Here is a 14,779-nt window from a genome sequence, read left to right as displayed (position 1 = left end):
CCTCAGATTGCACTTGTTCCATGGTAGAGAATCCTCCGTCCTCGGCTCCTCGCTCTCATAGATAGCCAACCGTTGTTCTGTCTTCGTTATGAAACAGAAGATAACCGGTAGTCCGGCGGTACCTTGCTCTGTTTATTTCCAGCCGTCAGGTAGTTAGGGTGTCTAAGTCCTGATAATGTGTGCCTGAACCATTTTTAAATGCAGAAGGGGGGGTGCCACAAGGTGATCTTCTCTCCAGATTAGTTTTTGTCATTGCCTCAGATTTCCTACACACTTTGGTGAATAATGAAATGCAGACTGCCCAATTGGAAAAACCTCTGATCAGAAGATGATGCCCTGCTTCCAAATTATCCAATATGTTGATGACACCCTTGTCGTCATGAAAGCCTTCGAGAGACTGTTATCCATCCTAAAGGATTTACTAGACTCATATGCTGCTGCTCTCCAGGTTAACCTCCATGAATCAGTTTTGGTGCCCATCAATGCTAGCAATGAGCGGATCCAGATCTTCACTGATATCTTGCAGTGTCAGCTAGCTGCTTTCCCCTTTACATACCATGGATTACCCCTTAGTCTGACAAACCAAGAATGGAGCATTTTTTACCATTGATTGAGAGAGGCCAACAGAGATTAAGTGTCTCTGCTGATTTCCTGGGATATGGGGCAGATTACAAATGGTTAATGATATCCTCTCATCTTTGGCAACTTTTGTCATGAGTTGCATCAAGCTTCACAAAGGAACTTTGGATGAATATATGGCAAATACAGAAGACGCTGTTTCTGGAGGGGGGTCTGGAAAAGAAAGCCCCACCCTTGGCTGCTTGGAAGCTAGTGTGTACAAAAAGGTCAGGGGGTTAGGTATTTGAAGCTCCAGACTCAAAATGATGCTCTGTTGATGAAAAACATATATAAGTTCCTTAATACGCAAGATATCCCATGGGTGAAGTTAGTTTGGGAATCTTACTATCAATCTGGTCTTCCACCAGATCAAACTGCTGATTGCTCCTTTTGGTGGAGAGATTGTATTAAGCTTCTGCCCAAATTCAAGGAACTTGCTATTTGCGAGGCTCATGATGGAAATACAGTACGTACTCTTTTGGAAAAACAAATGGCAAAGGAATACACCGCAAGCAACCTGGCCTTATTTATTCTCCTTCGCGCTCAAGGAAAACTCCTCAGTCCAGCAAATTATGCAGCAAGATTTCACCCCTGATCTCTTCCACTTACCTTTATGTCAGGAAGCTTTCCAGGAAGTTTCCTGACATAATTCAAACATTATGTCAGGAAACTTTACAAAGGACATTTGGACGAATGTGACAAATGTAAAGGACACTGATTCTGGGGAGGGGAGGACCTGGATAAGAAAAACTCACCCTTGGCTACGTGGGGGCTAGTGTGTAGACCAAAAGATCAAGGGGGGTTAGGTATTTGAATCTCCAGACTCAAAATGATGCTCTGTTGATGAAAAACATATTCCCTCCGTCCCAAAATAAGTGTCTCAAGTTTGTACTAACTTTAGTACAAAGTTGTACTAAGGTCAAGACACTTATTTTGGGGAGTATATAAGTTCCTTAACACGCAAGATATCCCATGGGTGAAGTTAGTTTGGGAACCTTACTATCAATCTGGTCTTCCACCAACTCAAACTGCTGATTGCGCCTTTTGGTGGAGAGGTGTCTTAAGCTTCTACCCAAATTCAAGAAACTTGCTATTTGTGAGGCTCATGATGGAAATACAGTACTCTTTTGGAAAGACAAATGGCAAAGGGATACACTGCAAGCAACCTGGCCTCATTTATTCTCCTTTGCCCTTAAGGAAAACTCCTCAGTCCAGCAAATTATGCAGCAAGATTTGACCCCTGATCTGTTCCATTTACCTTTATATCAGGAAGCTTTCCAGGAATTCACTTTCCTGGAACAGCTGAAGGAAGGGTTTCAGGTCACAGAAGACCCTGATATTCGGCAATGTTCTAATTCTCCAAAGGAAGTGGAATTCGGTTGCTCATCAACAACAGATTAAGCACAAGGGAGATGTTACATAGGAAAATTTTCTTCTTACCTGATTACTCTTGTATGCTTTGTGGACGTTTTGCTACTGAGACTAGGGACCACCTATTTTTCCAGTGTCCTTTTGCGGTTGCTTGTCAGAAATACTTATGCCCAGACTGGAACCAAATTCAAGGCCCTTTTCAGGATAAGATTTACACTTAAACAACATCTCTGCACCTTCCATTTGCAATGGAGCTAATAGTGCTTGCTTCCTGGACTATCTGGTCGACAAGAAATGACTTCATATTCAAAGGAATCTAGCCAAATCTTACTCTTGCAGAGCAAAGTTCAAACAAGAGGTCAAGCTACTGCTGCTCAGAGCCACTGGCAAGAAAGATTCAGACTTCCAGACTTGGGCCATGGCTCTTCTTTGATTGTACATATCTCTTGCCTCTTCCATTTCATTTTATTTTCTTCTCAGGATTTATGTCAGCTACCTCAGCTGTCTTCGGCTCTTTTTGTACTTTCTTACTGTGCCTTTTTATGAAAATTGACAAAAGATACAGTAGGGAGAAATCACTTCTGGTTCCCTAAAAAAAACGTTTGGCTGAACCTAGATTTCTTGCCGCCAGACATCTGTTCCAACGAAAGGTTATTCACAAGGTGTTCAGGAAAAAGCTGCCTAGATCATCCTACCTGTAAAGCTTCCGAGTGTGTGCAACAATATATACACGCTCTGTTCCAAGATTGTCAAACCTACAGCAGCTTCTTCCGATGCTCGTGCTTCAGTCAGGAGATGTATTCTTTTTCAGTCCAGCACAAACGACCAAGACAACAGCGAGTTCAGTTGTTGATCACTATGGAAAGAAAAGCACAACAGGAACAGGGTAGAAGCAATAACAATGGCGATGAAAAGTTGAAACAAGCAATGCCTGGCAAAGATTTGTCTGCACAATGAATCTGCATACAACTCGAGTCAATCCTTTTGCAAAGACTGATCGATGGCCTGATGTATACATTTCAAAATTCGAGTATGCAAGTCAAAGAAATTACACTACATACTTACAATCTATATAATCCGTAGGTTGATGCTTTGAGTTCACTTCTGAGCATCTAAAATTGTAGATAGAGGAACTCTGAGTTTCGAAAATAAATTATGAGGTTCAAATTTCGGACTTTGTTTCATGACATTTATCATCTCTCATAATTCAAAACTTTGCGCATGGTCAGAACATGGTAGCGGCAGCAATGGAAGATGTCTGAGAAGGTAAAGGATGGAGTAAGAAGGAAGGTAGAGGGAGAAGATATCAGCATTTTGCCAAGGAAAAAAAGTGTAAGTTGTACAGAGGGAGTACTATTAAAGGGGTAGGTAGCGACACCTCCACCTCCTCCCTCGGTTTTTTCCTTCCCACACCTCTGGGCTCTGGCCTCCCCCTCCACTTTGGTTTTCTTTCGGGGTTTTTTGTAATCTCAACAGATGCCCCACAAAATAAAACCAACGTAAATAGAGTTACTTGAAATAATCAAAACAAAATCAATACTTTCCAGAACCACGCCATGCATTAACTCAATCAAATCAAATAAAATCAATTCTTACCAAAACCCAACTCAATTAGAACTTTCCTTGTCTTCCCCTACCCATACCCGAATCAAATCTTACCAAAATCCCCAACTAAATCAAAACTTTCCTTGCCTTCCCCTACCCGTACTCAAATAAAATTAAATCTTATCAAAATCTAGAATACGGTGAATGTAACCTATTCTAGATTGTCGGACATGATTGATGTTGCACCACGAGAATATATTTATGCCCTCGTTGCAACAGAGCAAAAGGCATGGGGTTTTGCTGATCATGGAGCTGAAGTGGCGTTTATCCGATTACTCTTTCAAGCTCGTGAATTTTTATCTTCTGTAACCAGCAATTGTGGTACTAATAGCTCCTACCTAATTGTGGATTTTAAGCTACACATCTTACACAAGATGAGGCCTTCCCGATTCACTTTTCGTTTGGAAGAGTATTCAACTAAAGTCAGAACATATCAGCAGTGGCTTCCTTTGTTTACCGGTTGCATCATGTGACCAACAAAACAACGTGTCGTGTTCTGTTGAACAATTATACGTTATATCCCGGTTGTCCTATGTGGAATCAGTCTATTATACCCAGAAATGCAACACCGGGTATCGACAGGGTAAGCATAGATTGAACACAGCAGTAAACTGAAACTTTTGAACACAATATAACCTCCTGATGAATTGGCTGTGACACCAACTTGATTTATTCAAATATAAGAAGAGCACTATAACATCGTGAATTTGTGATGTACTGATGTTTAAAATACAATGGACAACCACTCTGTATCTTAAGCCGAACCAGCAACACTCACAGTCTGAAACCCGGGCATTTTCACTTGCAGGTACACATGACATACCTGAAGTGCATTCCACCTCCCCAGCAACTCGTACTCAGCGCCATCAATGGCCGTACTGCCGATACCAGCAGCACCTGCCGGATCCGACAACCATGTTGTCGACATTGCCGCGGCTATGGAGCCACCACAGAAGGTTCGTCAGTGTGTTACCGTCGTCGTGTGATGCCAGTGCCCTGGTCTTGGTCAATGCCGACTCCTTGTCGTAAACCCCCTCCAGCGCGTACACGAAGCCCTTCCACCCTTCTCCGACACCATCCCTCGCCAAGGCCGGCGTGGTCCAGCTCACCAGGTCCTTGACGAACCCAACGTCCGGGAAGAGGGCCTCACTGATCGGCAGGAGCGGCAGGAGCTGGATCCCCAGCCTGCATTCCTTCCACTCCGGTGGCGCGAACCAGAGCCCACTGTCCCTCTTGTTCGCCCACAGGACACCGACCACACGGTTGTTGCTGCTGAAGTCGTCCTCGTAGATCCCTTCTCCTTCCCGGACATGCCACCATGTCTGCGCTGCCAGCATCTCAAACGCGGTAAGCGTCGCGCCGACAGAGACGAGGTGTGTGTCCCCATAGCTCAGTCCAAGGAGCGCAGCAGAGTAATAAGCGTTAACAGCCTCGCTCGTGCTCTCCTGGTTGCGCCCATCGCCGAACTCTGTCAGTCCTCCGGCCCAGGAATGCAGCTTCCAGAGATCAAAAGTCCTCAGCCTGGTGTAGCTCGCACCGCACTTGCGGGACAATGTCATGAAATCGGCAACCATGGAGTAGGCCTGAGACATGAACTTCCTTCCCCAGGATGGATCGATCTTGGCAAGCACAGCAATGGCATACAGGAAGTAGCCCAAATGGTAGTGGTGATCGTTGTAGATCCCGAAGCCAAAGTCTGCACCGGAGTCCTGCAGCCCCTGCTTGGTGACAAGGCCGCCCCATTTGGGATCATACAGGAAGCCATTCCCCTGGAAACTGCCGTCCAGCCACGGCGTGACGGTGGCCTTCAAGAACCGATGCACCGCGGGGATGACATCGGGGCACCCGACCTCCTCGGCGATCAACGCCAGCCTCGCCGCCCTGGCAATGGCCTTCCCGTAGAAGTAGGAGGAGGTGGTGGTGATGGGGCTGGAAGCAAGGCTGTCAACGTCCTTGCGCAGCGCGGACACGACCTCGTCGACCCCGTCGTCGTTGACGCCCCGGGTGGAATGCCATGTTGGGGACAAGGGGTCGGTCTTGAGGACCCAGGAGTCGCCGACGACGCCGACCAGGTCCCCGTCGATGCTCCGGTACTTGAAGTCGTCGAGCACCCGGACGGAGCAGTCGTCGGAGAGCAGCCGAAGGTGGAGCGGGTTGGCGAGCATGAGCAGATCCCCCCACCCCTGCTTGCGCCACGTGTAGTCGATGCAGAAGGGGCGGTTGAGCGCGGCCTCCCCGGCCGTCGGGTAGCAGCGGCTGTACTGGTCGAGGACCGCCTCCATGGCCGGGTCCGGCAGGTAGGCGATCCGGATGACGCCGGAGAACCCCGGCGCGGCCAGCTGCGTGACGCTGGCCTGCGACAGGGCGATGGGCGCGGAGGCGTAGAGGAGGAAGGTCTGGCCGCTGTTCATCCGGAGGCGCCACTTGGTGCGCGCGTCGTCGCAGGGCGCGGCCTCGAGGAAGGCGTGGACGGAGGCGACGGAGACGTCGACGGGCCCCGCGGCCTCGGCGGTGGCGACGGTGACGAAGGGGCAGCCGCGGACGAGGAAGGCGCGGAGCGACGGGGAGAAGTCGAGGGTGACGGAGAGGTCGTCGAAGGCGACGACGCGGTGCGGCTGCCCGGCCGCGGCGGCGTCGGACGGGGAGGAGACGGTGAGGTCGGCGGCGAAGGTCTGGATGTCGAAGGCCGGGGAGTGGCTGCGCGCCGGGTAGCAGAGGGTGAGCCCGGCCGCGGCGGAGCGGACGGAGTAGGGGTGGATGTACTCGGGCTGGTCGCCGTTCTTGAGCGTGAAGTTCTGGAAGAAGCAGTTGGTGGGGAGCGGCGCGGAGAGCAGGCCCGGCGCGAAGAAGCGGGCCGGGTCGGGCAGCACCGTGGACGCGGCCTGCGGGAAGACGTGGCCGCCCGGGGCCGGCGGCGCGGGGCGGCGCCCGTGCGGCGGCATGGCCGGCTGCGGCGGGGGCGGGGGCGGGTGAGATGAATGCAGCGGCGGTGGGGGAGGTGGGGGTGGCGGCGGCGCGGCGGGCTTGGGCCTTGCGAGGTTGAATGGGGGTTTGGAGGAGACGAGGCGGGAGATGGTGTGGCCCAGCTGCTTCTTCCACCTCCGCATCGCCGAGTCCGTCCTCCTTTTTATATACACAGATCTCGATTTTTGGCTTGATCTGATCTGTTTTATTTTATTTTTGGATTTTTTTTCCTTCAAATAAAAAGGTTTTTTTGGGATATTTTCTAGGCTGTTCCTTTTTTGAAAATGTTTTTCGTGGGATGTTTGACCGGGCTGGTGTGAACACTCATTTCATTTTGTGTGTGAGCATAGCCGCTGCGTCCGGCGTCGGGAGCGCGTCCCTCCCTCCCTTCCTGCCTGCGCGATAGACAAACACGAACGTGAGATTGACGCGACACCGACCGCGATGGGATGATTAACGGCTAAGGCATTGGCACGAACATGGGGAAGAAAGATATTTCCTTTACCAATTGCCATTTGCTTACCCAAAACGCCAAAAACAAGATAATGCACGTACCTTGTTATTCTCGGAACCTGGAAGCTGATGTGGTATGATGGAGTGGTTGCGTTTCCGCACATGAATAAATCCCCAAGTGTGCTATGCTGTTACTATTATTATTAGCCTCGCAACTTGCAAGGATTGGCACGGGGCAGGATTGAGTTGAGAGTTGAGTTGAGGAGCGCGAGAAGCAAGCATTTGTCCCACCCAAGTAGCAGCCCGCCGGGAAGGTTCACCACAGCATCACCGAAACGTGTTTCCTTCCGGAGAGAGAAGCTTGGGAGAGCAAGGAACCAAAAGAAATGAATCATGGCGATGGCCCCCTCCCCTCCCCTCGCCGTCGCTTCTCCCTTGCTTGCTTGCAAAGCCAAGCCAGGGCAAGCCAAAGGCCGTTGGTGTTCGTTACTTGTTCGTTGCAACTTGAGAAAAGTTTGTCTTGGTTGGACGCGACAGCAAGGAACATGTAAACTGCATCGTGTCGACCGGAGCAATGGTAATGGTGGGGTTGCTCCATCGTCGTATCTTCACAAGGAAAGAAAAGAAAGAAAGAAAGGGAGGTGTTCCTCTACTAGTTGTTATCAGGAAATCCCAAGCCCATCAGGCAAGCAAAGTAACCTAAAACCATCCCAGAAATGACGTGCATTCCTAACGTGACACAGACCAGGCGTCATATACTCCAGATCGATCCGTGTCGCCATCATCGAGCTGTCCGACCAAACATTGACCCAGGACACCAATCTCACATCACCAGACTTATGCTTTTGTGGACGCCTCCCTCCCTTTCACGCAACTACTACCTCCGCCTCGAAATATAAAACATCTTATATTTCGAGGCGGAGGTAGTACAATCAACTCCCACATGGACGAAAAAACGCGGAAAGATACTTAAGTCTCAGTTAACTGATTTTACAAGATAAAAGAAAAGCTGGCACCGCCAATGTGCTTTCTGCTACTGTCAGCATGGCAAGTCTCCATACATTGACAGAGTTAAGTGAAAGTCCAAGTCCAAGATAGCGTCAAAAGTTCAACGAACCAAATGACAGCCAAGAGCAGGAACGCAAACATTGCCCAAACCGACTGCTCGACTGCAACATGTACAGGTCAGCAACTGCGGCAGCTCAGAGGAGCAAGCTTCTTCCAATCTACACACCACCTTGAGCAGCGGCGCACTGTGACAGGCAGCGGCACATACACAGCATCAGTAATTCAACCATGTACGTATTTGAACAACACAAAGCACATTGACTCATATGTACGTACTCCGCTTCTAGATATAAGTCTTTCGAGATTCTAATATGGACTACATATGAAGCAAAATGAGTGAATCTGCACTCTAAAATATGACTATATACACCCGTATGTTGTCCGTATTGAATCTCTAAAAAGACTTATATTTAGAAACGGAGGGAGTACTACTTTATTGTTTATTCATGTCAACAGCAGGAGCCTAAAACTGGAAAACATCACAAGACAATCGACACGGATTCACGTGTGTTTACCACATGAAGTTTTTTTTTTTTAAAAAAAGAGAAGAACAAACCTGGCATGGCCTTGTTCCTTCTAGTTCTGTTTCGACTCTCTTGATTTCAAATATCAATTTCCTCCACATCAAGACGACAAACCTCTCCGTGTCATCATCCAACAGAGACAAAAAGAGCTCCACCATTCTGGGTGCACTCACATGTTCTTTCATGGTTTTGACGACATAGTCCACAAACTCTGGCAACTCCGCGTCGAAAATTTCCGTGAACTTCCTTGAAATCCAAGGCCTCATTCTCTCATGCAATCCATGCTGCAGGAAGATAAACTTATTTCATGTCACAATACTGAATGAGCTGGAGTTAAACATGCATGGTCCACAAAGACAACGAATTGTCCGGTTCCACATACACAAAACATTTTTTTTCAAGTACTGAACTGAAAATGGAGAAGGTGGATAATGCTGTTTCACCTCTTCATAAATTGCCCAATTGATATCATGGGAAAATAGCTCTTCCTTCGTCTTAGGGACAGTAGCAAGCAACTGTTTTAGCTCTTCCTTCTCCTTAGGGACAGTATCAAGCAACTGTTTTGCATCCAAAGTTTTATTTTTCCCTGGCTTGGATGTAGCTTGCAATTCATAACCCACTTTCTTTCCCGCATTGCTGATCTGTTCATATGAGAGTAGGCCTGGTGCAAACACAATACGCCTCTCTTTGCCGTTGCTCCTATGAAACCCATCTACTGTCCAATGAAGCAAAAACAAATCCAGGTTCAAAATAACTAGAATATGAAGAAGATAATGTAAATTAACGAGCAAAAAAAAAGCACTCACTTTCCCTGTGCTGACTTTTCGTCCCATGTTCAACTGTAGGTTCACACTCCATAGGGGCATACATTGTTGATGCCCCATCAGTTTGCAGAGAGGACTTTCCAGCTGCAGTCACTTCTCTATCTTTCCAACATTGCAAACCCACAGCTGTCCTTTCCCTTAAATGGTCCTCTTTTTCGCATTGTCTCCTGATTTTCCTCTCCTCTAGTGCAATACTTCTGGAATCAACATCACTATTCTCGTCAACAACTTCATCGTCGAGAGGGAAACAGCCCGGATCACCAGCTAAGGCCCCTAAATGACCACTCAGTGATAAAGGACTGGCAGACACCTGAACTGGCGGAATTGGTGAACCTGGACATTTACTCTTCATTCTTTCTTCAACCGTACTGTGTATCTTTTGCATTGCATCCTTATCAGCTTCATTGGCCTTCTTTTCTGTAGTACTCTGACCATATTTCTGAAGATACGTGTCTGCATTGACATTAAGCTGTACAAACCAAAAGATAAGCATATATGAGAGCAAAATAAATATTTCACTAGATTGAGAACCCACGGAAAAAACCATTGCAAATGAAAGCTTGACAAATAAAAAATGCTCAGGGAAATTTGCAAATGAAGCAAAAGGCAAAACGGAAATGAAAAGGCTTTTTTTTCAAATGCATGTTCTCCTAGGCCATTAGGTTCAACCATAAACAAATGGAACATTATTCTAACAGTGCCAATTCTTCATAAAAAGAGAAGTGCATAGAAGTCATAATGAAAACTGCAAGGTCACAGTTGATTTTGACGCATAACATTAAAGGTAAGCAATTTTACAAGGATAACTTCCTTTTATGGACAACTTGCTGTAATCAATAATTCAGAAATACCAAGATAGTTTCTCAAATATTATCAGAACTTTGAGTGTATTATATGATCTACACAACAATTATTTTAGTAAACACTGTACCGCATCAATTTGCAAAGAAGACTTTCTAGCTGCAGTCACTTCTCTCTCTTTCCGACCTTGCAAACCAACAGCTTTACTTTTCCCTAAATGTTTCTCTTTTTCACATTGTCTCGTGATTTCTCTCTCCTCCAGTGCACTACTCCTTGTATCACCATCTTCATTCTCATCAACAATACTGACATTGGCAGACACCTGAATTGGCGGAATTGGTGAACCTGGAAGTTTACTCTTCAATCTCTCTATAATCATACTGCGTATCTTTTGAATAGCGTCCTTATCAGCTTCACTGGCCTTCTCTTCTATAGTTCTACCTCCATGTTTCTGAAGGTAATCTCTGGTGGATTGATTGACATTAAGCTAATTTCAACAAAACAAAGCAAGCATAGATAAGACAAATAAGCACTTCACTAGATTGAGAACCCGAGTGGGCAAAACATTACAAATGAAACCTTGACAAAGAATGAAAAAAGGAAATGCTGAACCAAACTTGCGAAGAAAATGAAATTAAGCATTCCACTAGATTGAGAACCCAAAGGGGGGGAGGGGGGGGGGGGATATAACAGATAAGCTTCACAAAGAATGAAAAAAAAATTGTTCATATTGCAAACAAAAAAATCGGAAAAGGTAAACGGAATTCTTGAAATGCATGTTCTCCTATGTTATTGGCTTCATGCAAGATCAGAGTTGCTTCTGAAGCATGATGATAGCATTGAAAGTAAGTAATTTACAATAGTGGGATTATTCCCAGGCTCCCAGCTGCCAAATGGATACGTAAACAAGGTTAACTTTCCTGCATAGATAAATTGCTGCATTTAATCACTCAGAATTACCAAAATGGTTTCTCAAATATTATCAGGAACTTCAAATATTATATATGTTCTACACTGCGATTTTTATAACAAAAAAACTACTCCCTCCGTAAAGAAATATAAGAGTGTATCACACACAAATACTTTAGTGATCTAAACGCTCAAATATACATATAGTGATCTAAACGCTCTTATATTTTAGTGATCTAAACGCTCTTATATTTCTTTACGGAGGGAGTACTGCAGAAGAATGGGGATTATTATCAGTTCCAATCCAATCCTACTTTTGTAACACACACAAATATACATATATGACTCCCAATACTTAAGGGGAGAATGCAAGGATTCATCCATCCTTCACCTTTAATTATTTAAAGAAAACTTGATGCCAATACCACTACTTTCAAAGCCAATCCAGCTTATGTCTTCACTTTTAAATGAATTACCTGAATGTCACTCTTCCATTAGGGCCATTTATGCATACATTCCTCCCTCCGTCCGTTTCACAGTTAGTGCGGCATAAAATCACCCCCAAAAAAATAGGCCCTGCATGGAGGAAGCGTCTCACTGCTCATTGTCGCGCAAGGTCTGTCATCATTTCTGCCTCTAGAAAGGCGCAATAACCCCAAGCTATGTAAAGTAACAGAAATACCTCTAGATCTCACATGGCAGAATCCTCTCTACTCACTGCCGCATGGGCCCACCTGTTAGCCCTTCATCTGCCTCTAGAAAGGTGCACCCCCAAGACATGTAAACTAACGAAAATACACTAGGACCCACATGATGAAATTCTCTCTCCATGCGCTGCCAGGTCTACCAGTCAGACCTTCTGCCTATAGAGAGGCGTACCAAGCAACCTCTCCACCAATCCCCCCAATCCCCCCAAATCGCCCAAACCACCATGGCTGTAGGCCTATTATCTCCAATTCAATTTTTTGCATGTCTACTAGTATTAGCAAGATACTTTTCAAAATGAGGTATGTCATCTACTAAAAATTCATAATATGTATGTCCACTCTGAAAATAATATCTCTAACTAGGGTACCACTTTTCTAGGAAACAGTACATCTTAGTCTACATTTATTAATATACAAAAAGTTGCAAGCATAAATGACATGCAGCCCAGTACATACCACCAGTTCTTGGCCATCAACACTCAGTTTGTTGAGCAACCGCCTTGCACGAAGACTGCTTTCAGCAGACTCAAACTCACAAAAGCCAAATGCAGTAGGAGTTCCATCTATGGGATTTGTGACTGGCTTCCAACTTTTTACAGGTCCACAAACCTGTAGCAAAAAAGAGGCACATACACACTATTATCTACACCCTCAACCCAAAGAAGATGTGATTTAATGCCTCACAACCTTTCCTTGTAAACACTCCAATAAACTACCTTGTATTCATAATAAATATCCTATAATCTGCTTCACCAGAAGACAATAGGTTTAACAAGATCAGTTTGAACAACAACTTAATTCTAGTTATACGGTATTAAGAGATCATTTTACAAACAGAGGTATACTATAAGTTCATAAGAAGCAAAAAATAACAATACCTGGAGAAGAGAAAGAATAAAATCCTTGTCCACTGTTGACGCTATCTTGCCTATGTATACATTAAATTGTAGTATATCTGCTGGAGCAACAGGTGGGACAGGTGGTCTGGCCGCAGCCACAGGATCAGAAACGCCATGAATTACCGCTGGTCGTTGATGCGAGATAACACCAGGAGGATACATGAGGCTTTGAGGTGAGCCTGGAGGCCCTGGACGGATAGGATACTGTGTAAAATACCTCGGATCTACTGCAGACAAAAGAAAAAACAAATTTTCCTTTTGCCATATTAGTAACTCTTCAGTAATCCAAACACATGATGCATAATCTATCCTTACAAATAAATCAACTTAACAACAAACAAAAACAAAATAAGTTATCTACAAGTCATAACAGCCTGAGAAAAGGCATTATAGTGCTCGGATCAAGCAGATGAGTAAAACAAAGCTGGCCATTGCTCTCAGCATCCCTTTGAGCAGAACAATGCAATGGAAGGTTTATTTGCGAAAAATAAGAGAGATGTATAAATGCAGATTGTAATACTGCAACCAGAATAAAAACTCATGTAAACATCTTGCTATTAATCCAAATAATTAGCATGACAAATCGGCGGTTTTATGCAAATCTGGAGGCAGACATATATGGTCACCCAAATCTAACCTAATCAAACACAATAGGTTTGTAGCAATCATTTGCAGAACTCTCAGAGATCATACCATAATCAATGCAGTGCACTACAGACTATGAATGCTTGATAGAATGTGTTGCTATCAATAGCTATTATAATGGGTGAGATGACTTCAACATAGAAATGGAAATGATAGAGCACACGTTTCAGAAATGTTAATTTGGAAGTTTGCAGCTTTCCACTGTGGGGTGATGTACATATTATAAAAAATACACTAATTCAAGCAGCAAAATAAACCACAGCATGCTACCAGTTAAACCACTGCATGAACTCAAATGGTGTAAGAAAAAAAACCTCAAATGGTGCACATTGTGTTTTTAGTGTAACATGACAGCCAATAAGCATTACCAAACACACCAAGGTCGTGGGAGCAAACCAAAAGACACCAAAGGTCGTGTAAGATCACTAGATCTTCCGAAACAAACATGGGGCTCGCCTTTCTTGTAGGGCAGTGCATCAAGACACAATCATTACTGTTACAGAAAAGCGGTCAGTCGAAAGTATACGCCGTGCCCTCTTAGTTACTCTGATAATCCACCATAATTCCAAAAGATAAGCGACCGGCAATTCGCATTGCGGTAAACAGCTTACCGAATGGGGGGAAGGCGGTGCCTGGGTACGGACCCAATACACCCGGCGGCCATGCCGGAGGCAGGTATATGCTAGGCCCGCGGAAAGCGGCGGGTGGCATGACGGGCGGGAATGCTGGGGGCCGCCACGTGTGGTAGAAGGGCGCCGGGTACGGCACCGGCGGCGGAGCGCCGAGGGTTTGGTAGGGGCCCGCGAACGGGATCGGGATTGGGTTGAGCCTGGGTTGGGAGGCGGCATTGCCGCTGGGTTGGGCGATGGAGGCGGCGTTGGGTTGGACGGTCGAGGCGGCGTCGTGTGGGCGCGACATGGCAACCACGGCGGGGAGGAAGCTCCGAAGCTGCGACTGCGAGGCAGCGGGCAAAGGCGAGGTTTTTTTTTACTCCCTTCATTCATTTCTTTTAATAACTCAGCAGGTTTTGGGTTAAGTCAAACTTCATCAACTTTGACTAAAATTATAGTCTAAAGAACTATCAACATTCACAATGTCAATTCAATATCATTAGAACTCCAACGGGCCGACCCAAACGGACGGCGATTTCGTCCGCTTTTTGTCCGTTTGGGTCGATCGCCCGTCCGGCGTCCGCCCTGTTTTTCATATGGGTCGGCAGCGCACCCAACGCGCCGACCCGTATGTGCAGACATGGTCGGCTGGCCGCCCAATTTTGCATTGCATTCAACATATTGTGAAATGAAAATTTAACAAACAAAATAGTCCGCCCAAATAAATAATATAGTTTTACAGGCCAAATAAAAATAAAAACGTTTCACATAGTTTTGCAA

The 14,779-nt window shown here is 45.7% G+C and overlaps 2 protein-coding genes across 8 annotated transcripts; both read right to left on the bottom strand.

Annotated features, from left to right (window-relative positions):
* Nucleotides 1–4,231: 4,231 nt before the first annotated feature.
* Nucleotides 4,232–7,274, bottom strand: LOC125509224 (probable endo-1,3(4)-beta-glucanase ARB_01444). The gene is made up of 2 exons (XM_048674146.1): nt 7,114–7,274; nt 4,232–6,953 (listed from the first exon to the last, which is right to left on the bottom strand). Exon 2 carries the CDS (start codon nt 6,699–6,701, stop codon nt 4,461–4,463), a length of 2,241 nt encoding a protein of 746 aa, XP_048530103.1. The 5' UTR covers nt 6,702–6,953; nt 7,114–7,274; the 3' UTR covers nt 4,232–4,460.
* A 687-nt stretch (nt 7,275–7,961) lies between these two features.
* Nucleotides 7,962–14,367, bottom strand: LOC125509223. 7 transcript variants are annotated; one of them, XM_048674141.1, is made up of 9 exons: nt 14,000–14,197; nt 13,757–13,881; nt 12,723–12,970; nt 12,301–12,453; nt 10,359–10,715; nt 9,410–9,896; nt 9,047–9,318; nt 8,636–8,887; nt 7,962–8,264 (listed from the first exon to the last, which is right to left on the bottom strand). In XM_048674141.1, the coding sequence occupies exons 1-9, from the start codon at nt 14,050–14,052 to the stop codon at nt 8,238–8,240; spliced, it is 1,974 nt and encodes a 657-aa protein (XP_048530098.1). In that variant the 5' UTR covers nt 14,053–14,197; the 3' UTR covers nt 7,962–8,237. The 7 variants fall into 7 exon arrangements, with proteins under 7 accessions (XP_048530098.1, XP_048530099.1, XP_048530102.1 ...); XM_048674142.1 differs by having other exon boundaries at nt 12,723–12,967; XM_048674145.1 differs by having other exon boundaries at nt 12,723–12,931.
* Between the last annotated feature and the right edge of the window lie 412 nt (nt 14,368–14,779).

This window comes from Triticum urartu, chromosome 5 (assembly GCF_003073215.2).
Source record: "Triticum urartu cultivar G1812 chromosome 5, Tu2.1, whole genome shotgun sequence".
In the NCBI taxonomy this organism is placed as follows: domain Eukaryota; kingdom Viridiplantae; phylum Streptophyta; class Magnoliopsida; order Poales; family Poaceae; genus Triticum; species Triticum urartu.
Note: the sequence above shows the minus strand (reverse complement) of the source record. Positions and strands in the feature narration are given on the sequence as shown.